Source organism: Apiospora hydei, assembly GCF_038363865.1.
Source record: "Apiospora hydei strain CBS 114990 chromosome Unknown utg000004l_segment0_segment0, whole genome shotgun sequence".
NCBI classification, from domain to species: domain Eukaryota; kingdom Fungi; phylum Ascomycota; class Sordariomycetes; order Amphisphaeriales; family Apiosporaceae; genus Apiospora; species Apiospora hydei.
In genome coordinates, this window is record NW_027117363.1 from 4,443,119 (window position 1) to 4,467,422 (window position 24,304).

General features: G+C 54.0%; 10 protein-coding genes across 10 annotated transcripts; 3 read left to right on the plus strand and 7 right to left on the minus strand.

Annotated features, from left to right (window-relative positions):
- Positions 1-301: 301 nt before the first annotated feature.
- PG997_003931 (uncharacterized protein) lies at positions 302-979 on the minus strand (the record flags this gene model as incomplete). Its single annotated transcript, XM_066808246.1, has 1 exon — positions 302-979. One exon carries the CDS (start codon positions 977-979, stop codon positions 302-304), a length of 678 nt encoding a protein of 225 aa, XP_066671864.1.
- Positions 980-1,788: 809 nt separating this feature from the next.
- PG997_003932 (NADH-ubiquinone oxidoreductase subunit- mitochondrial precursor) lies at positions 1,789-3,347 on the plus strand (the record flags this gene model as incomplete). Its single annotated transcript, XM_066808247.1, has 3 exons — positions 1,789-2,397; positions 2,533-3,274; positions 3,331-3,347. The coding sequence occupies 3 exons, from the start codon at positions 1,789-1,791 to the stop codon at positions 3,345-3,347; spliced, it is 1,368 nt and encodes a 455-aa protein (XP_066671865.1).
- Positions 3,348-3,695: 348 nt separating this feature from the next.
- PG997_003933 (uncharacterized protein) lies at positions 3,696-5,688 on the minus strand (the record flags this gene model as incomplete). The annotated part of the gene is made up of 2 exons (XM_066808248.1): positions 3,696-4,152; positions 4,277-5,688. 2 exons carry the CDS (start codon positions 5,686-5,688, stop codon positions 3,696-3,698), a joined length of 1,869 nt encoding a protein of 622 aa, XP_066671866.1.
- A 2,767-nt stretch (positions 5,689-8,455) lies between these two features.
- PG997_003934 (uncharacterized protein) lies at positions 8,456-10,559 on the minus strand (the record flags this gene model as incomplete). The annotated part of the gene is made up of 6 exons (XM_066808249.1): positions 8,456-9,044; positions 9,076-9,290; positions 9,369-9,791; positions 10,008-10,110; positions 10,208-10,314; positions 10,374-10,559. The coding sequence occupies 6 exons, from the start codon at positions 10,557-10,559 to the stop codon at positions 8,456-8,458; spliced, it is 1,623 nt and encodes a 540-aa protein (XP_066671867.1).
- Positions 10,560-11,472: 913 nt separating this feature from the next.
- On the minus strand, positions 11,473-14,084 carry PG997_003935 (SPX-domain-containing protein; the record flags this gene model as incomplete). Its single annotated transcript, XM_066808250.1, has 3 exons — positions 11,473-11,754; positions 11,820-13,436; positions 13,503-14,084. The coding sequence occupies 3 exons, from the start codon at positions 14,082-14,084 to the stop codon at positions 11,473-11,475; spliced, it is 2,481 nt and encodes an 826-aa protein (XP_066671868.1).
- Positions 14,085-15,600: 1,516 nt separating this feature from the next.
- PG997_003936 (ribosome biogenesis regulatory protein) lies at positions 15,601-16,218 on the minus strand (the record flags this gene model as incomplete). The annotated part of the gene is made up of 2 exons (XM_066808251.1): positions 15,601-15,956; positions 16,047-16,218. The coding sequence occupies 2 exons, from the start codon at positions 16,216-16,218 to the stop codon at positions 15,601-15,603; spliced, it is 528 nt and encodes a 175-aa protein (XP_066671869.1).
- A 430-nt stretch (positions 16,219-16,648) lies between these two features.
- Positions 16,649-18,108, plus strand: PG997_003937 (mitochondrial 37S ribosomal protein mS29; the record flags this gene model as incomplete). The annotated part of the gene is made up of 2 exons (XM_066808252.1): positions 16,649-17,276; positions 17,327-18,108. 2 exons carry the CDS (start codon positions 16,649-16,651, stop codon positions 18,106-18,108), a joined length of 1,410 nt encoding a protein of 469 aa, XP_066671870.1.
- Positions 18,109-18,749: 641 nt separating this feature from the next.
- Positions 18,750-19,834, plus strand: PG997_003938 (uncharacterized protein; the record flags this gene model as incomplete). The annotated part of the gene is made up of 2 exons (XM_066808253.1): positions 18,750-18,969; positions 19,059-19,834. 2 exons carry the CDS (start codon positions 18,750-18,752, stop codon positions 19,832-19,834), a joined length of 996 nt encoding a protein of 331 aa, XP_066671871.1.
- Positions 19,835-20,098: 264 nt separating this feature from the next.
- Positions 20,099-21,462, minus strand: PG997_003939 (uncharacterized protein; the record flags this gene model as incomplete). Its single annotated transcript, XM_066808254.1, has 4 exons — positions 20,099-20,674; positions 20,737-20,786; positions 20,858-20,965; positions 21,114-21,462. Coding segments are annotated over 4 exons (1,083 nt in total), but the record flags the coding sequence as incomplete, so codon positions are not given.
- Positions 21,463-22,159: 697 nt separating this feature from the next.
- PG997_003940 (G-protein coupled receptor) lies at positions 22,160-23,861 on the minus strand (the record flags this gene model as incomplete). The annotated part of the gene is made up of 3 exons (XM_066808255.1): positions 22,160-22,888; positions 22,952-23,152; positions 23,208-23,861. 3 exons carry the CDS (start codon positions 23,859-23,861, stop codon positions 22,160-22,162), a joined length of 1,584 nt encoding a protein of 527 aa, XP_066671873.1.
- Positions 23,862-24,304: the final 443 nt, after the last annotated feature.

Below are 24,304 nucleotides of genomic sequence, written 5' to 3' on the forward strand. Positions count from 1 at the left end.
TTCCCGTAGCTACGACTTGGATATCAGCGTTGGCATTTAGCTGAAAGCATGCAGGGCGAAAGAAGTAGAGCAGGGTGCGCTGGAAAGGAGCGTCCTATGAAGCATCCTGACAAACCTCTGAAAAATCAATAAAACAACACAACGCTCTCATTAACTAGGAAGCACATCTTTGCTGCTAAACCGCTGTTTGTATTGGATTGACTGATCCTTTGATGGGGACCCTCTCACTTATTATTAGGATATATGAGATGTTGCTATTCTCCCCGACATATTGCTGGACGGTACCCCCACACACTTCCTATCAGTATGGTGCCTGTGTCCCAGAATAGTCGTACTGTAACGACCCGCCATATGTCAGATTCTGGTAGCCCATCTGTTGGCGTGCGCCGGCCACACCCGTATTGAGAAAACCGCTATCGTCAGTGCGGCTTGGTTGTGCAGCATGGCCACCACCGCTTGAAGACGATGTATGACGCGCACGATTCCTGTTCGTCGCATCACCGGCTGCTACGGAGCCATAACGATTCGGAAGCGACGCTCCTTCCTCTTTGGGCCCGAAGTAGAGATAATCCGCCGGGCTGGGCTCGACCTCCCCCTTTCCAGTCGGAGGCTGGTAGCTGTTGGCGCGCGGCCGCGAATCTACCAAGGCGGCGGTGTCTTGGGGCTTCCGCTTGCCCGTCACGTCGCTGTTTTGCCGGGGCCTTTTTGTTGTTTCGTTGCTTGACCGAGGGGTGCCAGACGGCTTGCGCTTCCCTGTTATCACGGGTTCTGCCAAGCTCTCGTCTGATAAGGAGATGGCAGGGACTTCCGCTGGTGGTGACAATGACCCAGACGATGATGCTGCTGATAATCGTTCCGGGGAGCGCTCTGGAGTGCCGTTGCTTTCTTTGCTTATAGTGTCCTCATCCACTGCTGTGTCCGAGTCTCGGCGCTCACTGCTGTGAGCTAGTTTCTTCTTGAGAGCGGTCCTGAGGCCCATCCTGTCTTTGTGTATATGTAGAGTGCTCAAGTAGGTAGGTAGAGTCTCAAGAAAGATGGACGTTGGTCAAACGTATAATACCAACCGCCAGAAATGGTTTTGCGTGTGTGTTTAGTCCCGTAGGCAATCTTCAAAAGTACTTAGGTAGGGAAATTGAGTATGATACTAGGTAATGCTGGAAACTGAGAAGCACTGCAGTTTTATCGTCAGGGTGCTACCTTCGGAAATGAGATACGAGAGTGGCTCTGTTCACTAGGAAGCAGGCGGTGCTGTGCGCTGTGCAGTAAGGTCATCTGAGCCTTGGCAGGAGCTGACCAAAAGCCCATGATTATCACTTCTTAGTCTTACCGGGATTGACGAGGTGAATACCTCCTACCTTACCTATTATAAGGAGGTATGGAGTGGACCGGGATGACAGCAAAGGATGGAAAGTAGAGCTGAACATAGGTTGCAACCTGTCGTGAACATAGACCACCCGGGGTAAGAGCAGCGAACAACCAGCCCGCCAGAGGTCAAGTACCTAATTACCTAAGGTCCTTAGAGGTATTCAAGCCCCACTGGCCCGGGGAGGTGGATGTGAATTGGAATGCTGGCGCTCTGATTGGCCAATCCCGGAAAAACCGCTCGCCGAGCTCCATGACGAGCACAACAGCTGGTTAGCCGGTAGAACTTCAACCAATCGTCGCCACCGTGAGAGAGAGCGAGCGAGCATTCCCCCCAGACATCAAAGGCCAATTGCCATTCAACCATCGCAAATGGCGGCATTTCGCAGGATCGCCAGTTGCGGCGCTAGGCGCCTGCAGCTCGCAATGCCCTCCAGGTCGATGTCCGTCTCTTCGGTACGACCCTTCTCCCACTCCGTCTTCCGCCGCGCCAGCGAGGCCTCCACCGACCGCACCACCATCCAGCCCGTCAGCAACGACTTCTCCGACCCCTACGGCGTCAAGCACATCGAGGGCCCCGATGGCCGCACCTACGAAAAGTCCGCCGAGGGCACCGTCGAGGAGCGCAAGATCCGCCACTACACCGTCAACTTCGGTCCCCAGCATCCCGCCGCCCACGGTGTCTTGCGCCTGATTCTCGAGCTGAGCGGAGAGGAGATCGTCAGAGCCGATCCCCACGTCGGCCTGCTGCACCGCGGTACCGAGAAGTTGATCGAGTACAAGACCTACCTGCAGGCCCTGCCCTACTTCGACCGCCTCGACTACGTCTCCATGATGACCAACGAACAGTGCTTCTCGCTGGCTGTCGAGAAGCTGCTCAACGTCGAGATCCCCGAGCGAGCCAAGTTCATCCGCACCCTGTTTGGCGAAATCACCCGCATCCTGAACCACCTCATGTCCGTCCTCTCCCACGCCATGGATGTTGGTGCTCTGACGCCCTTCTTGTGGGGTTTCGAGGAGCGAGAGAAGCTTATGGTAAGGAGAATCCGATGTTGCATTTGCTATGGACGTGAAGGAGAACTATGATGAAAAATGCAGACGCAATGCAATATGTGCCAAGAAATGCAATTACTAGGAGAGCATCGCGCTGATCACCACCCTCCCCTCCAGGAATTCTACGAGCGTGTCTCGGGAGCTCGCCTCCACGCCGCCTACGTCCGACCCGGTGGTGTCCACCAGGATATCCCCGTGGGTCTCCTGGACGACATCTACCAATGGGCTACCCAATTCGGTGACCGAATCGACGAGACCGAGGAGATGTTGACAGACAACCGTATCTGGATCAACCGTCTGCAGGGTGTTGGTGTTGTTACCGCCGCCGAGGCTCTGAACCTTTCCTTCACCGGTGTCATGCTGCGCGGCTCTGGTGTCCCTTGGGATATCCGAAAGAGCCAGCCTTACGATGCGTACGACCAAGTCGAGTTCGATGTCCCCGTGGGCGTCAACGGTGACTGCTACGACCGATACCTGTGCCGTATGGAGGAATTCCGCCAGTCCCTGCGAATCATTCATCAGTGCCTGAACAAGATGCCTGCCGGTCCCGTCCGAGTCGAGGACTACAAGGTCTCGCCGCCACCTCGTGCCGCCATGAAGGAGAACATGGAGGCTCTCATTCACCACTTCTTGCTCTACACCAAGGGTTACTCCGTGCCGCCGGGTGAGACTTACTCAGCAATTGAGGCCCCGAAGGGTGAGATGGGCGTCTACGTCGTGAGTGACGGAAGCGAGCGTCCTTACCGCTGCCACATTCGCGCGCCTGGTTTCGCCCATCTGGGTGGCTTTGATCACATCTCAAGAGGCCATCTCTTGGCCGACGCTGTTGCCGTGATCGGAACGATGGATCTGGTGTTTGGTAAGTATTCGATTTACCCAAACAAGACGGAAATATTATGCTAACACCACTCACAGGCGAGGTTGATCGGTAGAGAGCGGGGAGATGGCAAGTACAGCGAAAGCTGAGACTCGCAATACGAGTCATGACGAAGGGGAAAGTTGCGGAGCGAACCACCCGCATGTGTACCATAGGCCATAGGAGAATCCATGGCATTGGCATAGAGGCGTCTTTCCGCCCCGTATATAGTACAAAGATCCTTCAGAGTTGTTCCTTTTTTGACGAAATTTTCTGCCAACAGCGTTAGCCCCTGAAATTAATATGCGGTTGTTTGAATTCTGACCTGAGATTTCCTGGTTTTCCGTATGGTATGACTAATCGTGGCACTTTTGGCAGCAGTTCAGGGGTGATTGATTGGATTTTGGAGTGAGTGAGATCGGACTCAAGACCGACCGTCGACGGAGCGGGATCTGCGGAGCCGGGGTCGGGCGAGGCCGCAGATATCCCAGCGCGGCGAGTGGCAGTACTCGGGGCCGCCCTCGGGGCCGGCGCCGAGGGGAAAAGCGACGATGGGGTAGGTCGAGGGGTCGTCGGCGTCGAAGTGCTGGTAGTAGAGGGTGTTGGGCAGGTGCTCGGCCGCGGCGACGGGGGCGGCGGGGCGCGACCGGATGGGGAGGTGCTGGGGCGTCTGGGCCAGGACGCGGGCGGCCTCGTCGACGCTGCGGAAGCCGAAGTCCTCGGGCTGGTTCCGCGCCGCGGCCCAGGCGCGGGACGGGTCGGGCGAGGACTCGATGACGCGCCAGTGGACGATGTCCATGGGGCGGAGGGTCTGCTCGGGCGGGTAGGAGGGGGGGACGGAGTGGGGGGTTGGGGTTGAGATGGGCGATGCGGGCGGGGGGCTGGGACGGGGCTGGGGTGAAGGGGTAGTTGTCGGCGTAAGGGTTGTTGTAGTCGTTCTGGGCTGCGGTATAAGAAGCGTTGCCGGTGTGCATGTCGCCGTGGTCGCTGAGGTCGGGGCCGAACTGATGTGCCGTAGCAAAGCCGGCGGTGTTGTAGACTGCTGGTGCTGCTGCGTCCAGAGTTGCCAATTCAGGGCTGTTGAAAGCCATGGTGCTGTAGCCGGTATCGCCGCCGCCGCCGCTCATTGTCATTTCGGGCGAGGGAGACGCAAAGGGGAAGAAAACCCCTTCTTTCCCCTGGACTTCTGGAACGGCGGCAATAGACGGGCTGATGGCGGTGAAACTGCCACCGGAGTAGGAGGAGTTGCCGCGGCCGCGGCCGCGCTGCTCGCCGAATCCGAGGGCCTCCATATCCGACGTCATTTGGTCCAGGTAGCTGATGCTGGATTCCTGCGGGTCATCGTGACCAAAGTAGTAGTCGGCCTCCGTCACGTCGTAGGGCTGGTACCGCTCGAAGCGCACATGGCAGCTGCAGGCCCCGGTCCGGTGCCGCTCGGCGTGGTCCGGGATCCACTCGGCCGCGAACTGGCTCGCGAGGCGCACGTTGACCTGCTGGCCCCGTCCCTGCTTCTGTGATGAGCCGAGGCTTCCGAAGTTGAACTCTTCCTTGGTCGTTGCTGGCTCTGCCTCCGCCTCCATTGATGGCAAGTGGAATGTCTCGACGATTTCGTCTTCGCTGGTTAGGGTGGAGAGGGGCGGGAGGATTGAGGTCGTTTTGTCATGATGCGTGGCCATCATGGCGTATCCGTCAAACTCGGAGTTATTCTTATAACTCTGCTGCTGCTTTCCGTTCCAGCCTTTACCTTTGCCTTTGCCTTTTCCCTTTCCCTTCTGATTCTGCTTCTGCTTGATGGACTTGTGAGCTTTCTTCTTGCCCTTGCCCCTGCCCCTTCCGTGGTGCGAGGAGTCTCTCACAGGGGGCTGACCTACGATAGCAGAGATGGTGGTGGTGGAATTTGTGCTATACCGACGAACTGCAGAATCTGTGCCGTGATAGGTGCTTTGAGTGGCTGTAAGCGAGGAGCTCTTGGTAGGAGTAGTATTGGCAGAGGCAGGGGCTACGTTGTCGTCATGGCTCGTGGCCGAGGTATCACCGTCACCATAATCGAATTTGCTACTCATGGCCTCACTGATCTGACCCGAGATTTCCCGCAGCGTCGTCTGGCCGGCGTACCGATCGGCGTCTTCACCGGGGTCGGCGCCGATGGTGCGGGGGTGCAAGAGCGACGGGAACTTGGTCGGACAGCCACAGGTGCCTCTCTCATGCATCCACTGGTGTTCGAACATGACGATATCCACCCACCTCGAGTGCATGACGCGGCTGCAGGCCGGACACATGTCGCCGACCATGGTGGGCCGGTGGCTCGGGTCCTTGCAGACCGGGTTGCTGGGCGCGTGGGTGGTCATCGGACACAGGCGGAGGACCGGCACAGAGCTGTGGCCACACGAGTAGCCGACGTACTCAATGATACACATGTTGAAGTATCTATGGATGGATTACCCGGTGTGTCCTTGAGTGGGGAGTCTATTGGCTGGGGAATTAAGGTTGGGCAAGGCTCCGTCTGGTTGGTCGAATAGGGCGTTGACGACAAAGTTGTATACCGAATAAAAGCGGGCAGTGTCTTTCCCGATTGGGCGTATTGGGCGCGGAGAATCCGGGGTAATTGTCTGTATAGTATTAAGCTTATTAGTCCAATTCCGACTACGAACTTGAATATTGCTGGTGGATTAATGGAATCACAGCCATGCAAAGGTGGCAAGATTACACATATGTCTGTCATTGAAAGGAAGCAACGATTTGCACGTGCCGAGTACAACAAGCAGGAACGATAAGGGTCAAGTCTGGTGCAAAACCGGCAATACGCTGCCGTGATGAGATGAGGCAGGAACGATATTGCACCGCGATGAGGCGAGGCAACTGTTCCTCAGATGAGAACAAGAAGAAATTGAATACTTAACATGGGATGATACTCACGAGAACCGTTTTCGCAACACCTCTCAGGTGTCAAATGCTGGCAGCGACGACCTAAAGTCCAATTCTTCGAATATCAGGATGGTCGAAGCTGGGAGAGTTGCTCGAAGAAGCTGGGGTACCAGGCGACGATGTCCTCGGGTCGATTCGATGCTGCCGTGAAATGTTCAATAATCTCCAGGCAGTTGGCAAGAACGATTGGATCTCGAAGAAACAGTGAAAGACAGGCCAGAGAAGAGGAGAGGGACGGATTGTGACGGGGTTCGACCAGCCTTCAGACGGAAGGACAACGAGACGAAAGGCAGGTGCGACGAAGACGAAGACGAAGGCGTCAGTGTTGAGACGAAAGAGGAACAAAGGGTGAGGCAGTCGCGACGAAGATAATATTGCTAGCGTTCAGAGTGGACAAGAGCAACATACGAGGAGATATGCAACGGAATAGAGGTAACTTGCGATGAGAAAGTTGACGTCGGTGTTCAGACGGAAGAGGCTGGAAGCCGTGGTGAGCACGTTACTGCGAGGTGGTCGGATGGAATAAGACCACCAGGCGACGGAGGCTGCGACGGTGTTGAGAAATAACGCGACGGAAGACAGGTAGGATCCGATGGGAAATGGTCGAAAGTTGTAGTGCTGTCAGTGCCCAGGTGACAGTGTGTCTGTATCTGATTCAGGAAAAGACAAGACTGAGCCGGTATATCGTATTAGGATCCGATGGGAACAAGGTTGTATACCGCTTTATACCGTTAGTTGAGGGAAGACGCGACGGTATTCAATATAAGGTGCGATGGCAATACCGGTATTGATGTTCGGTCGGGATAACGAGGAAGTCGCGATAAGCCTGTTGCTGCCAGTACTCGGGTGATGGTCACTGTTGATCTCGTTGGGAGGTGAACCTGAATATGTCTGTGGTGTTAGAAATAGACAAGCAAGGCGGTATACCGTTATGAATACCGTTATGGATACCGTTTTGAATACCGTTATGAACAAAGATCACAGTGAAGATACATACCGTTGAGGCATGAGCGCCAGTGAACCTGTATACCGCGTTATGAAGAGCTGGCAGCGAGTCTCTAGACTGTTCAGAAAAGAGGCAGTTGCGACGAAAACTGTGACCGTGGCTTTGATGTCGTCAAAAAACAGGGTGAGTTGAGTTGACCATGGACTTGGCAGCACCCTGACGAAAACAAGCTTACGTACCGTTCACAGAACACAGGAAATGGATTCTCTCCTTGAAACTGGTGTATCTTTGCCCCAATGGCACACGTATGGTGCACTCATTACCAGTGAGAGACTGATTACCTAGGCCAACAAATAAGAAACAGATATTACAAACGCTACGCGAAGGAGTCATTCCTAGCTAGACGAGAGAGGCGACGCGTCGAGGGACGGCTTCACAACTACGGATGAGTCACGAAAGGAAAGCGCGAAAACGTCCCTCGTGATGCCCCCTCCTCATTGTACTAGTTGCACAGCAACGATGCTGGCCACTGGCAAGCTACTTAGGCGCTGAGCAACCTCTTCACAAGAAGGGTCTGGAGTATCCAAAGGCTATTTGGTGCTTACGATAATTGCCAGCCATTAAATGTTGTAGCAAAGACGTTTAGAAGCCCTGGTTGTGTATTGCAAAGGCCTGGTGTAGATTGGCACAAAGTTGGGAGGAGGAGGGAAAGCGGAAGTACATCAATCATCTATGAAGTTTTATTTTATGATATCCACCAGTCACGACAGGGCCTAACACTGGATCGGTTGTTCCCCTGGGGAAGAGACATGGATGAATGCCTGGGTGCTGCATACAACTATGGCAGCGATTGTCCAATTGTCGAAGTCAGGGGAGTGAAGGATACCTTTGTGAGGTGCAATCGTATTAACAACAAGTCTCGATACATATGACATGGCTTCTTCTGTATTGGAAAAGTGTCATAGCCATAACGGTATTGTGCTTTTTGAAGGGGATAACAGACAATGCAAGAGTGTTATTAATCGATACTTACTTCTTCGGATTTGTGAATCCCAACAAAACCATAAAGTTCGACACGTATCTATGGGAAATATCTTCGCCTAGCCTGGTGAGGCTACCTTGTTCAAGAAGGTCTTGATGTAAAGATGAACAAGTTACCAAGAGCCGCAAAGCACCTTCTAGGGCAGAAGCTGTTCAGCACGCATGCTCCATTGAAATCAGCAAGTATCTTCCCTCTCTATATCCCTGGGATTCCACATGCTCTTACTCTAACAAGAACAGTACATACTACTTCAAATTACTTCAAGGGCCTACTACACGCCACTCCCACCCATAAGATCCAATCCCGTCTTGAATTCCTTGCCAGCCACCAAGGCCTCCATGCCAGCTGCCCCTGCGATCATCTCGCTAGCCAGATCGCCCCCTTCTTTGACCTGGACCCCGGTCTCGAGCAGCGCCGTTATCGCATTGCGACACACCGCGACCAGGGACTCTGCGTCTTCGAGCCCGGCGCTGAAGCGGATCTGGTTCGGGCTCAGCCCGTAGGAGGCGTGGTACTCCGGGTCCGAACGTCCGAGGACCATGGCGTTGTACGGCATTGCCAGCGTCATGTGCGCGCCGAGATGGGGGCCCTGGTGGAAGGCGAGGTTATCGTAGAACTCCTTGGTCTGCTCGGCCGTCTCGAACTCGACCGAGAACAGACAGCCGTACCCGGGCTCCGGGAACTCGGGTGTCGACCTGCGGAGAAATGGCTGCAGGTTCGTGGCGCCCGAGGCGTAGGACGGATAGAGCACCTTGGTCAGGGGCACCTTGGGATCCTCGGCCTGGGTCTGGAGGTAGGCGGCCATGGCGGCGGCATTGCGGTTGAGGATGACAGAGCGGGGGGAGGTAGTCGTCGCTGTTCTTGAAGAGGTGGCTCGCGTCGGCCGCGAACAGCTCGTTGTGGAAAGTCTCGGTAAAGAGGGGTTCGAGGTCTTGGTAGCTGGAGGCGTTCGGGTTCAGGGCCACGGAGCCGGCCATGACGTCGGCGTACCCCGAAAAGGACTTGGTGAGGGAACTGATGATGGCATCTGCGACGGGAAGGACATCGACGTTGCAAAAGCTAGCCACGGTCTCGTCGACCACTATGTAGAAACCATGTTTCTCAGCCTGCGTGCTTGGATGTTTAGTGTTGGACCATCGACAGTATCTCCGCAGCCTTCGGGACATAAGAAAGGTGTTACTTACCATTTTCCGTAGCCTGACCAGATCTACGCTCACCAAGACAGGGTTGGAAGGGAACTCGGTGAAGACATAGCTGCATTTACCGCCTCCCTCGAGGTACTTCTCAAACTCGTTTAAGTCATTGTCGTCGCAGTTGCCGTAGTGCTTCATCCCCACAGCCTCTTCTTCGAAGTAATGGAAGGTGCTGTGGAAGACGGCTCCGAAGACGATGACCGGGAAGGGCCGCACTTTGACGGCAACTTCATGGAAGCGGACGATACCGGCCATGCCCGTCTGATAGAGGTAGACGTCATTGGGCTTGACCGGCTGCTTTGGTTCCTCCACACAAGCGCGCATCAAGAGCCCCGAGATGCGCTTGCGAAGCAGCTCGTGGCTTTCCACTTCCGGCAAGTATGTCGGGGTGGGAACGCCCAGCTCGTCTTGGAACTCCCCAGGTACACCAGATTCTCGATTTGGGGGAGCAGATGCTCGGCCAATCGTGTGCTGAAGATCAAGCCCGCATGTTGCCACATGAAAATTGCACCCATCTACAGCATGGACGGGTTTTAGCAAATAGAAAAGCCAAAGGGCGGTGTGTGCCTTCTAGGTCGCGACAGCGATAACGACAGGGCTGAGCTTTACGAGAACCAGGGGCATGCGTACCATCTTGGACATGTGGAAGTCGACAGCATAGAGCCTGATGCCAGCGATCTCGACCACGTGGTACTTCATGTCCTCTTCCTGGAGCCTCCTATCTTTCCTCCATCTGCGCGACTGGGAGATCAGACAACGATTGAGATATTGCACGCAGCTTGAGAGACATGACCAGGTGCAAGACCATGGAATGACCGAGGGTTGCTTACTCTGAGACGGCATGCTCCCGATTCGAGGTCCAGACATCAGGCGTGAGGAAAGCGACTATAGAATGGCCCTCCTTCAACCCGATTCTTTTTGATATCTCGGTAGTGAGCTAGGCATTGTCAGTAGCCTGTCTCAGCCGATCAGGGGGTCATAGTTGATGTTTAGTACCTGAGCGGCGGGACCAAAGGGGAAGAAGCGGGGGTAGATGGACTTGAGCTGGTTGATGATGGTCAGGTCTCCGTCGCGGAACCTGAGGGCCGTCGTCCAGCCGGGGGCGTGCATGGTGACGGTGTGCGGGCCCTCGGGCGGGAGCGAGTGCCCGAACGGGGTGTCGACCACAGCTGCTGCGGCCATTGTTGTTGTCGAGACGGGGCGTTGAATTGATTGACTCGGCAAGGGGGAGGAGGAGGAGTCTAAGGAGGAGGAGGAGAATACAATACAGCGAACTAGGAAGGCGGGACCTAAACAAGTACAAGTCGTGGGACGATCCACATGCTTATATTTATATGCTCGAGGCTAGTCGAGTACGTGCATCCCACGACTCGAACAAGAACTGAACCAATATAGATGATGATGAGCTCCAGTAACATTACATCCAGAACACTTCCGAACACCCGGTTGACCTACTGGTCGCAACGGTTATCTATTCGGCGGCAGAGCGACTCTCTCCGAGACATGGCCCAAGACATCTGGAGGGGCCCATCCGCGCAACGCTCTCTTTCTTGTGTCCCCGCCTGCCCGCCTCCATCCTTCGCCCGTCAGCATGCTAGCTTGCCACGTGGAATCTTATTAGTACCCTGTCTCAATCCCAACTCATCACCAAAACTGGCTCGGCTGGCGGGCTTGAACCCAGCTCATACGATGGAATACCTTAGGTACCTAAAGGACTCAGCTCGTCCCTTGGTGTGATGCTGACTGACTCTATATATTCCCCCCATTGGCACCACAACACAACGATACAGCTGCCAAGATCCAGAGTATCACATGCCCTTCCTGCCGCTTCCGTGTAACGGCCCTTTATTTTGGTATGTATAATCCGGACATTACGAGTGAATCACACACAGAGCGCTTAGTATATTATATATACAGCCTATAGTAGAAGATGCTATCTACATGACTTTAAATGACTGCTGTGAAGGTGAGTACTTGGTTTACAATGAATAATACCCGCAGCAAATGCTTAGCCTAATATTCCGCAAGAAATACTTCCTTATCCAATCTCATGGCTGTTCAAGGCAACGCTACAAACTGGCGATCTCAGAACCGCTTACCACATCTCTCGTTCCCTGCCCTCAAACAAAAAGTTCAGACCCACCGCGATGAACAAGGACACGCAGAGAACACTCGGCCCCCACTTGTCGTAGAACTTGGCTGCCTTCCGCTCTCGGATGGCGCCGCTTCTATACAGGTAGATGGCCACGGAGTAGCAAAGAGCAAGGATGGCGAGGAGAGTAAAGACACCGGCCACGATGAAGGAAACGAGGCTGGGCTTCGTCCCGAAGTTGAGCAAGGTCACGGCGATGGTGCCGATATAGATCGAAAACTCAAGCTACGCCGCATTGTTAGTCTTGTCCTGCCCGCGGAGGTATCGAAAAAAAAGTCAAGTGTACTTACCCATCCCAGGAATGTCCTCTCAGCCGCAAAATACACCTTGGGCTCTACTCGGACTGGCACGTAGATCCTCTTCCCCTTTGGTGCCTTCACCTTCTTCGTCGAAACAACTTGGTCTCCGAAGAACATCTGTTGGCGGTTGCTAACCGGCACCGTGGTCCCTTGAGGGTGCGGGACAATAGTCTTGAGCACTGTCCAGGTGCCTTGGCCTGCAGCTCTTGCATACTTCTTTCCAAGAGCCGAGTAGTATGTCCAGCCGCCGACTCTCCTCGACTCCTCCAAAGCGTCATCTAGATCCGACTCCTCGTCCTCTGAGTCGTATAAAGGATAGTCCGCATCTGCAGTTGCGTGACCTGCCGTCTGGTCTTCGAGATCAGCAACAGCAGCAGCAACAGCCTGGTCCCTTGTGCTTGACTCTCCATTGGTATGATCGCCGCGCGCACCGTTGTGTCCGGCCTCCTCATCATCTGAATCGTAATCATCATCGTCGTCGGCATCAGATGTTGAACCGCTGGCAGAGGAATGGTTAGGCCGGCGGATGCCGAAATCCTTGCTGGCTGGTTTCCGGATGTCAACGTCCATCTGGGGCATCCAGTAAGGCAAGAGCTTGATACGATCGGGGAACAAGGATGCACATCCATGAATGAACTTGGAGAACTTGGGCACAGCCTCCACGAGGTGGCTTGCAATCAGTTCTCGCACCCATTCCGGAGGTTCTTGTCCGTGCTGTGTCTGTAGCTTCACTTCCAGGACAGCATAGGGGAACCTAACAATATCTTTGGCCGGAAGTTGAGAGAAGGGCCAATCAATGCCGATATCCGTTCGCCTCCAGTTTTTGCCAGCTCGAGCCACGCCGTCCAGATTATCTTCTCGGACCATCGAAAGCTCCGTGTCAAGGGAAATACGGACTCGGGCGTCAGCCGGGAGCTGGAAAGCAGTCCTGTTATAGAACGAGCGGCAGACTGGCTTATACCCTTTCTTCAGCACAGAGTACTGTACCTCTTGCGCCAAACGCTCTTCTTCCGCGATCTGCTTCTCCTGCTTCTTACCCTCTTTACGGGCTTTCTCGAACAGAGCAGCCGGTAGAAGATCTCCTCGCATATATGAGTTCACATTCTTCTCCTTTACGTTAAAACGGGCTTTGACGGATTGCTCTCCAGTCCAATCTTCGCGATGCGTCTTTCTCTCCACGAAGATCTGGTCGTTTTGCATACCACCATACCATCGTAATCGTATGGCCTCGGCACCCTCGGTCTTCTTCAGTCGACCTTCATAGAGATCCCATTTCTCGGGGTTGTCGTAGTAAATAGAGGTAATGGCCGAGTCAGCCTGCTCGAATTCCTTCTTAGCGTTGAAGACAAGAACCGGAAGATGCTTCAAGATGATAAGCTTCAACTCGGTGACATTATCCGGATGGACCCAATATTTGGTTGTCTGTCGAACGAAACTGGCCTGACTGCCGCCGGCAGAACTGTCACCCTTGACGGGGTTGCCTCTGGTGCGAACGTTGTCGTACATCTTCGAGAGTTTGACAACATCACGGTCATAGTCTTCGCGGTAGAAAGGCTTTGACTTGAGCCTCGTCTCCCACACAGGTTTGAGATACCAACCCGTCATTTTCTAGATGGGTAGAGTTGTTAGCCAGAGCTTGGTACTCCCACGAAGGCAGGGAAGCGGTAGACTCACATCGTGCTTCTTGATGATCTTATAGAACGCCGTATAGTTGATCTGTACGAACTTGGCGAGATCGTGGACATCGGCGATAATGTCGCTGATGAACTCCTCCCGCGCGACAAACTCTTCCTCGGCAGGGCCTTGCTCATTCGGGCCGCGATCGTGCATTCTCTTGACCAAGCTGTCGACTTCCTTCTCTTCCCACATTATACGGCGCTGAATTTCGGAGGTCTTGACCTGGGTTTTGTTGTAGACTTTCTCGAGTTCCTCGTCGAGCCTCTGAAGAAACCTAGCCTCGTCATTCTCTGTCCACTCCTGCTCCGGGGCCTTCTGCTTGTTCTTGTTCTTGCTTGGCTGCGAGGGACCAGAGGCGGAATCGTCTCCGACCGGGGGGCCGGAAGCCTTCTTGAGTTGCTCCTTTAAGTCATCGTAGTCGACGTAATACCACTGATACTCCGAGATGACACTCGTGCGAAGCTGTTCTCCGAACTTCATGACGATGAGGCCTGGCTTGGCGCGCCAACTAGGATGGAGACCGTGGCGTGTTGAGATCCAAGATTTCTTCTGTGTTTGGAGGTCTTCTATAATCAGCATGGGAGACCATATGTAGTAGCGGAAAGAGACATATATGGCAGATGAAGCAGATGAGTTGACAGGGATGGGGAGCAGAGTGGAAAGGAAAGAAAAGAAGAAGAAAAAAAAAAAAAAAAAAAAAAACGACCAAGGTAGGTGGCTACCGTACTTGCAGGAATGTGTTGATTGGCTTAGCAACCGACAAACAAGAAGTGCCCTGCGCTCAGATATGGCGCTGGTAAGCCTTCATAAATGCGACAAGCGAAGATTGGTGTAGGTGTAGGTGGGTTTGGTTTATACTAGACATACCTTCCGTCTCTTTGTTTTGTTTGAGGCTTGCAAAACAACCCGATTGGAGAGAGCTTGACGGGATAGCCAACGAGCCTGCGCGATGCTTGATCCAAAGATGTTTTCTTTCCTTTTTGCTTCTCTGACCCTCTCAACTCTCACTGGCAGCGGCAGCGGGTAGTAGGTGAGAAAGGGTTACACAATGGGGTTGATAGCAAATAGGCAAGGAAGCCGAGTGAGGTGCATCAATCAACAAAAGACAAGCTTCTGTTTGCATGGCGGTTTGTAGTCCCGGTAGTCCAAGCAGCAACCATCGAGCGTTCCCCACTGTGACGGAGCTCGTGGGCTCTTGCTCGGGCTGCTGCAGGGCTTCCAGAGCAATTGGCCAATTCAAGCCGCCTATTGCAGCACGTGTCTGCCAGTGAGCCCCCGACTAACCCACCCAGAGTGACGTTGCTAGGCTCCTTCAGTAAACCAGCATGCGAACACCCACTCGCGCTAACGGAATTCTTACTACATCCCCGGTACGGGTACAGCAGCAGCAGTCTGACCAAAGTCTCCAGCCAAGTCTCCAGCAGTTCTCGTCCGGCATATCGTATCGAGTCAAAAATCTTTGGAGTTGATCATCGATATTGTCTTGGGTAATTGCTTGGGATATCAGGTCGCCGGGGACCAATTAACCCGGTCCCGCCGACAGCCTAACACAAAAGAGTATACTTGTACGGAGTACTGATTCCGGAATATGTGCTGAAAGTATACCTACATAGGTAGACTGCCTATTGTCTGATAGGAAACAACTGGGCGATATAATCTTGGTATGGCCAATCGTACAGAGCGCTCAACCCCCACATTCCAGGTAAATATATCTACTAGGATAGCACATGTCACCTCACCTCAAGTGCTAGACTTCATACTGAACTACGTACATGTCAGATGGGCCGAATCCGAGCCCTTAACATCTTTGACAATTGTTATACTATGCATACACCACGAAAGTGATTAAGCGGTTCGTTTCCGCCATACAGAAAGATCAGACAAAGCAATTAATTCGGACTTTCGATGACCAAGCCATAAGTTTGACAGAGATTTTGTCATCTGTGGTGTTTCAATTTTCCATCCTGTGAACCTAACGCCCTCAATGCAGTCCCAGAACGCCAGCCCTGGAGGGCGATGAATACGTAACGACGAAACGCAGCAGCAGGCGAAAGCAACAGCTTCAGAGACCATCGCCAGAATACACAGGGCCACCCTAAACCTTTCTCTTCTTCTTCTTCTGCTTCTGCTTGTCTTCCGCTTCCCTCTCCGACTTCTCGGTGACCTCGGTAACCCAGTCGTCCGGCACCACTCCCTCCTTGCGCTTGCCCTTGTAGCCCCAAGTCTTCTCCCATTCGCCCTTGTCCTCGTTGAAGGTTCGGCTCTTTTCGCGTCTTTGCTCGCGCGTCTTGGGCTTGATGCCCTTGCGGTCGGCGAACTGCTGCCACTTGGTCTTCTCCTTCTGCGCCGGGATGGGCTTCTCTCTCGGTAAGCGAGTGGAAACTTGTGGTAACGTGAGCAGCACACCGGCTGGGGTAGATGATAGCGGGAGAGTGGTGAGCAGTTGGTTGACTAAAGCAAGCTCGGGGTCAGCACAACGTTGCGCGGGTCAAATCTGCTTCCGTCCATCGAGGCAGGCGGAAAAGAAAGGTTGTCACATACTCAAAGCTTGGGCGCCATCTCGTGCAGTCGCTGCGAGGCGCTCCTCGAGATCTCCGGACGAAGTTGAAGGCGGTAGAGGATTGGGATCGTTCGCAAGGAGGAGACCGAGATCGAAGGTATAAGGTGTCGGCTTGTCAACGCTGATGTCCAACTTGGGTTTTGTGGCTGCCATGGTGGAGGAGTTGGGGGTTGATGTAGATTGAAGTTGCACGCAGCAGCACGGTTTGTTACAAGATCTTCAGCACCGGGCGCCTCAACTTTGCGATCCCGGAAATTTTGTAAGTTCAAACTTTCTGTCCCACTACAGCTGATATGATAAGCCTAGCGCGCGCTGATAGTCGGCCGATAAGCCAGCAGCCATCAGTGTAGCATTGGAAATGTTAGGTACCTTTTCAATTGCTGTACCTAATTGACCTTCACGCTTTGCGCCGGAAGCCCCATTCTTCCGGTACCGATACAGGCCGGCGGGCGCTGTGCCAGTCCCCAATGAGCTTCCCAGAATTTTGGGACTGGGGTTGGATCGACCTAAGCTCAATTGATTGAACGATCAAGCTCAGAATTTCTTAAGGTCGCAAAGACGGCGTTCAAGTCTCCACGACACAATGGCGACGGCGAATTGCTGGCGCTGCCTTGGGCGCCCGTCTACACAACGGCTACTGGCCCCTTCCTCGCTTACATCCTTCAGGGCTCCCTCCTCGGTGGCCGCCTTCACGACCTCGGCCACACTCCTTGCCAAGGATGACAACAGCTTTTCTATGAAGGGCCATATCCGCTCCGGAAAGCGGCTGGTGCTGGGAAAGAAGAAGAAGGGCAGGGGCGACAGGTCAAAGCCCCCAGGACCCGGCGAACGAAAGGCCTTCCGTAAGCGCATACAGCTGAGCAACGACAATGCCCTCAAGGTCACGGGCTTGCCCGAATTAGAGGCCCAGAAATTGGTCGATCCCGCTGCCGTCGGCCAGATAGTCAGCCTGCCGTCAGATCTTGTCGATCAGCTCAGGACCGCCGAGGCATTCAAGCCGACTCAGAACTGGGGACTATTCCGAAGCCCGCATATGCTCGTTCGGAAAGATACCGTCGACTTCCTAGGCGATTTAACCAAACGAGTTGGGAACAAGGAGACTGTACGAACCGTCATCGATGGCGAGCGCAGTGTTGGAAAGAGCATGCTGGGTCTGCAGACGATGGCCGCGGGTTTCATGAACAAGATGGTGGTTATCAACATCCCCGAAGGTCAGTAACCCCTGTCTTTGCCGTTTGACGCATACTGACACTGGCTCCAGCCCAAGATCTTGTCGAAGCACGCACCGACTACTCGCCTATACCGCGAACGATGCCGGAACAGTTTTCGCATCCCTCCTACATCCTCAAGCTTATGCAGGCCATTCGTTCTGCCAACGAGGAAGTTCTCTCCAAGGAGATTGTCAAGTTGGAGCACATCCATCTTCCTGTTTCCGTTTCTCGCAACTCGTCCCTCGCTTCTCTTGCCAACGCCACCAAGGAACCCGAGTTCGCCTGGCCTATCTTCAATGCGCTGTGGCAGGAACTGCTCCAGCCCGGCCGGCCACCCATTATGTTCACGCTGGATGGACTGAGCCACATTATGCGCATTAGCGACTACCGCAGCCCGTCTTTCAACCTGATCCACAGCCACGACCTTGCTCTCATCAGGCTGTTTGTGGAGGCCTTGGGTGGTAAGACTCACTTCCCCAACGGTGCAGCCATCGTTGGTGTGACGACAAAGGGCAACTCGCTCAAGGTCAAGTCCATGGACAAGGCGCTTGAACAGGCTGCTGCCGACCAGGCAGGTCTCCCCATCCCGGAGCGGGATGCCTTCTACGCCAAGTACGACGAACGCGTATTTGAGGCCTTGAAGGGCGTCAAGGTATTTGATGTGAAGAGCATTTCCAAGCTGGAGGCGCGGTCACTCATGGAGTACTGGGCTGCAAGCGGTGTCTTGAGGATGAGAGTGGACGAGAGGACCGTCAGTGAGAAATGGACACTCGCTGGAAACGGAGTTCTGGGCGAGCTGGAGAGAGCCAGCCTCTATGTGTCCAGGCTGTAAAATAGCGTAGACGGATCACATAACGCTATCATGTACTATTGTAAATACACACGAATGTATAGATCTATGAATGTACAACAAAAAACCATCAGCCCCATGCAAAATTGGCCAGGTTATGATCGATTGCGACCAATAGTGGACGATACTCAAAGTAAAAATAGGAGTCAAGCAAAGCAACCCCTACCCCTTTTCTAGCCAAGTCTTGCCAGCCTTGCCTTTCCACATGCAAACCATGGCCGCGAATTCAACAATACCCCTTTGGGACATTTACTTCTTTGCAGTCCGTTGACAACAAAGCACCAGATCTTGTCAAGACGCTTCATGCCAACAGTTGCACCATGGAATTTTTATATTGATGTATTCAATATTCCACACATGATCTACAGACAAAAGTGAGAATTGTAGGAGTATGCACTTCCCATTGTGAATATATAACAGAATAGAATAACAGCACTACCCAGTCTACTATATATAACATCCCACGGTCGCCGACTGTTGCATCCTAACCAATTCTTCTCAACTACCAAAGCTATCTGATGCTTCAAACTCAAATATACTTTGAACAAACCGATTTGATCTTTCATCAACCGTTACCGATTTTCTTATCGCCCACCCCCTTTTTCGCTCGATCGACCATTGCCATGGCCCACTACTTCGCGGATGACTACGCGAGTGACGAGGAGAAGGCCCGTCTTTTCCAACACGGTAGCAATGGCGAAGTCGTGGACATGATCACGCTCGTGAAGGAGCTGGCAGAAAGGGAAGGCGTCACCACCGTGGACGTGATCGTCCGGACCCAAGACGCCCAGGGGCAACATCTTGGACACCACTGCGCAAGGGGAGGTACCGCACATTGCCGCGGTAAGATGCCACGAATACACCTCCTTATTAAGGCCCCTATACGCTATATTATGAGCAGTTGCCAACTGACACTTTTGCTGTTGTACTAGCTGCCTTGGTCCGCTGCCTGATGGAGTTCACTTCGTCCCAGAAAACGTTGCAATGGGTCTTTCTCGACGGCGGCGACCGTGCTGGGAACAGTCCGTCGATGATCGCTGCCCGACACGGCCATGCCCTTATGCTCACAACGCTTGCTACGCGTGGGGCGTTTATCCATCTCAGAAATAATGCAAGAGAGGGTATCCTCCACCAAGCAGTGCAGGCGCATTCAACCGAGACTTTGGAGACTGCATTTGCCCTAGGGGCGGAGCCAGACTCTCTTGATGCCCAGGATCAGACGCCCCTCCATTACGCCGCGTACTACAACGACCTCGAGGCCTGCAAGATACTTCTTGGCAACTTGGCCTGTCCGTCGGCCCAGGACAAGCTGCAGGGATACGCCGCTCTACATGTCGCCGCCAAGGCAGGATATGCCGATATCGTCGAGGTCCTCCTAGCTAACGACGCTTACCCCGACGCGGAATCCAAGGAAGGGACCACTGCCCTTCATCTGGCCGCCACCGGGGGTTATTCGGCCGTCGTTACTCTCCTCCTCGGCAAAGGTGCCAACGTCAATGCCCAGGACTCGTTATGCCGCACGCCTCTCCATGCGGCTGCAAGGTCAAGGCAAGAAGGAGCCCTCGGCTGTGTTGAGCTGCTCCTCGCTAGCAGCCATGTCAAACTTGAGCTCAAAGATAGCACGTGGAAGACGGCAGAAGAGTTGGCACATGGACAAGAACACGTCTTGGCTGCCTTTAAGCGCATGTCGAACCTGAACTGTGGCTAAGGCGGCGGGGAAGGACGAGAGGAGCCAGGGGCAGCACTGTATGCAATGGGTCACCGGAGGATCCATAGGTTGTAGATGCAAGTCTGCCCAGAGAAGTAAGTAATCAGCCTGAATAAAATGGTTAAATACGCTAGCAATGTTATGAGAACCATTTGCCTCGGCCACTCTAAGTCATGATTATCCTCGCCGACTCCTCTGGGAAGGCTAATCAGTGAACAACCCCCGTACTCCCTCGTATCTACACGCAGCCTCTTGGATAACCCTTCATTTCACACCATGCGCATCCTTCAGGGCCCGGATGGAGTCCTCGTCGTACTCGTGCTTCTGGGGCATGGGCCCCCAGTACATGAACATGTGCGGGCACCCGATGTACCGCTTCATCGTGACCTTGACGTTGCCAGCCTGGACGAGCTTGAAGCCGTAAGCCTCGGCCTCGTCGCGGAGCGGGTCGACGGCGCCGGTGCGGATAAAGGTGTCGCAGAGCCCGCGGAAGTTCTCGGCGTGGAGGGGGCACGTCCACCACTCGGGGACCAGGGCGAGGCGCTCGGGCAGCTGGTCGCGCGGGAAGCAGATCCCGCCGAAGAGCCGGATGCGCGCAAAGGGCAGGACGGGGCCGTCGGCGAACTCGGTGAAGGACGGGTACGGCGACTCGGACGGGTCGTCGTACATCAGACTCTTGTCCGTCCCGGGCACCGTGGCCATGCACAGCTTCAGGGGCACGCCGGCGTCCCGCGCCAGGTGCTGCAGCACCAAGCTGATGGTGGCCCCTGCGGAGATGCCTCCCACCGACACCGAGTCTGGGTTGATGTTGTACTTTTCCGCTGAGCTCCGGACCTTTGACTTGGAATTAGTGTCTATACCGATTCAGCTGCCTGGGTAGCCCTTTGGGCCGAGTAACATACCCATTGTACGACAGCCCATCCGTCCTCAATACCTTTACCCCAGGTTGCCTCTTGATTTTCCACGTTAGTAGTGTACGGTATTCGTCCCTGGTAAACCTGTCACGAAGCCTAACAAACGTACCAGGGCAGTGCCGATAATTCACGTCCACCACCACAACACCGGCACCATCCCTCATGTTCAGACAGAGGAGTGCATCAGTCGTCAGGTCGCCTAGCACATGGCCACCTCCTATTGCACGTCGAAATGCGACTTCGTTAGTTGATCCCCTCTATGTGTAGGCTTTTGTCACACGATTCTTCGTTCGCCTTGCTCAACACCGCACTTTCTCTTCATCCTGAAAACGGAAACACGCGAATTAAAGTAGGCAATGACACACCATGAAAGTTGAGATGAACCCCCCAAGGGCCCTCCCCCCACTTGGCCGGGTCGGGACGGTAAACCTTGACCGGGATCAGGGCCTCGCCGTCCGTGGAAGCGACCGCGTCGTCGGCGACCCCTCGTAGCCCGTCGTGTCGGTGCACCAGGGCGGCGCGTAGAGCGAGGGGTTCTTCCGGACGTCCGCGAGGGGCGCCTCGTGCTGGGCGGGCGAGTCTGAGTTGGCGCCCCGCACGACGAGCTCGATGGCCTTGGGGTCGTACTGCGCCTGGACGTGCGGCGGGAAGAGGTCCTCGGCCGTCACCTTCTTCCTCGGGGGCAAGTTGTTGTCGCCCATTGCTCTGTTGCTGGCTAAACGTCCGGGGGGTAATAAGCAAGGTGAACTCAAGTAATGATGGGATGGATTAGTTTCTAATCTATTAATAATACCTGGGCTTTCACGATACAGATTAAGATTAGCGATGAGTGACCCAAACACAAAGCGAAATATAATTGATATATCGAACGACTTATATCTTACATGAGTATTTAAACCTCCCCCTAGACGGGCATGATGCAACTGGGAACACTATATGTACTGTACATAATGCACGCTCTGTGGATACCCCCTTTCCCAACCCCGCACTCTCTCGTGCTGGCTCGACCCGACGGCACTGGGGAAGGCAAATGCGGAGGTTCTTTTTGTGTGTGTGGTACCTTCTTCTCGTTATGCTTTGATCGTAGACTGCCCCATCTAACTACCTGGTTGTACTTTACTCTACAGCTTGCATGTATCCTATCCTTCAACAATGATTGGTCCATAACCCGGATAACAGGGCGCGACACTGGGCCGGCCCTCCCTGTCTGTAGTGGTATACCCTCCGACGTGGCCAGCGAGCCAGCAATTGCTACATCCATCCACATGACTCAAAACAGCAAAACCGACCTGACAACTCCTGCCGTATACCCATCAGCGTTTTGGGTTTCTTTTCTTCTTTCTTCTTTTGTAAAAGCGCCTCTGATAGCTCAATAGTTCTGGGCGAAAACATGAAACATCCCTACCTGGTGTCATAGACTGGTCAGAGACGTATCTCGGAGCACTCGCATCGTGCTGCCTGTTACTTCGCTGCCCGAGTCGTCCTTACTGAGGCCTCGGTTGACACGTCGCTCCAGCTCGACGGCCCGCTCGCGCTCGCGCTCGTCCCTTACGGCGCTGGCGGCAAGGTGGCCGCGAGGGAGGCCCTTGACCCGATCCCTCAAGTTTCTGATCTCTTCTTTCAACGCGGTCGAGCTCGTGGAAAAGAATATGACCGAGTTCCAGACTCCCTGTAGCGGGAGTACGATGCCTGCCGCCAAGTTGATGCCGAAGCTGACCTCGTTCGGGTTGACCAGGTCGTGGACGCGATTTATGGAGCTTGGCGTCCAAGTGACCAGCACCGATATCGCAAAGACAAAGGATGTTCGGAGATAGGCCAGCTTGACTGGGTCCATGTTGTTGAATTTGCTGCACCAGCGGGTGTAAGCCTTGCGCAAGTGCGCCCACATCGATTTCTTGGGAACGGGATCGGCCGTAATTCGTGTCACAGTGTGGTACTGGTTCTGCGATGTAGACTGCTCAGGTGTAAGATCCAGTCGGGCTTGTCCCTCGTCCTCTGCAGGCTCGTCAAACCAGTTTATGGCCGTGTGCGATCTACTGGACTGCCCGCTGTTGTTCGGGTTTGGTCGATGGACAGTAGAGGTTTGAGTTACTTCGGTTGTCGCAATGCTACCCATAATAGCAGCGTTCGAGAACAATTTCTGGACGTCATTGTAAGTACATCATCCACGGACGAGATGGTCTTGTGATTTCGGGAAACATACCTTCTCCCCAGAGTCCCGGGGTACGGGCACATTTTCAGTAGGGTTACTAAGCGACAGATTGCGAAGCTGGTTCCGCTGCTTGAAGACGTAGTATCCTACCGCGATGTAGATGCAGGTAGACAAGAGGATGCATACCCATATGGGTAGGTAATAGGTGTATATGCGTAGGTTGCTCCAATCCTTGTCGATCCAACACCATAACTACGAAATGGTCAGTCTAATATACTCTTGGGTTTCAGGCGCCATCACCACGTACCGTTGCGTTTCCGTATACCTGAACTCGGTCTTCTCCGCGCGCCACTAGTAACCATATCGCTGGTATGAAAGGAATGCCGTAGCAGATACAGAAGTACGCCCACCAGTACCCAAGAAAGCTGTTGGGATTGGCAGCGAAGAAAAAGACCATGTAGACATTGACGGCCATAGCGAATGACCACCATGGGTCGGATTGCATGAACCTTGGAGGAGACGAAAGACACATTAGTAAGTCTGCTGTTTCCATATCATGACCATATCCTTTCTCCCTTCTTCTTCTTGAAGGGAGAAAGGCGCACAGGAGGCTGGCAACATACATCTCAAACATGAAGGCCTGGGTCTGGCATAATGCACTGTCCGCACCGGCTTCGATTCCTGCATAGCCGATAAGACAGGCAATACTGGCGCCTAGATTTGCAAAGGATGCGAAGATGATGAAGGTGTTCGGAACAGTGCGCAAGCGTTTGAATGCGGCGAAGGCGATCAGAATGAGCAAAACCCCGGTAACTGAGAGCGAGGCGCCGACCCTCTCGAAGATGACAATGGTATTTACTTGATCCCGTGACAGACTGGTAGGCTCAAAAAGGCCCCTCGGGCTCTGGTGAAATCGGAGCGCCGTAGTTTGGTTCGCTGCTGTCCATGGCGACATCGTCATAGGAGCTCATGCTGCTGTTGGTAGACTCGTGGAGCCGGCTGGGCAGTGACGAGTGACCAGCTCGATTGGGTGTGAAACCGTCAACGAGTCTCTGGTCTTGAAGAATACTATTCCGAGATCTGAGTGGCACGGCTACACGTTTAGAGCATTGAAGGATTGCCCAAGCTGAATGGCATCGAGCCGAGAAACGTGAGTCGACGACGTCTTTAGTCGGGACAACCCACCATGGAGAACGTGCTTGTGAATCGTGCTGCTGTGGTATAGTGACAATATCTGGAGATTGGGTTGTGTCACGGAGGACAACGTGAGCGCACACGGCGACAGAAGGGAACAGAGATGGTGGATCGAAAGTGAGTGGGCGGTGATCAGACTTGGGAGGCTACCATGTGTACACATGCAGATATCAATACAGTCCATAAGTTGGGTGTGTGTGCAATGCCGAA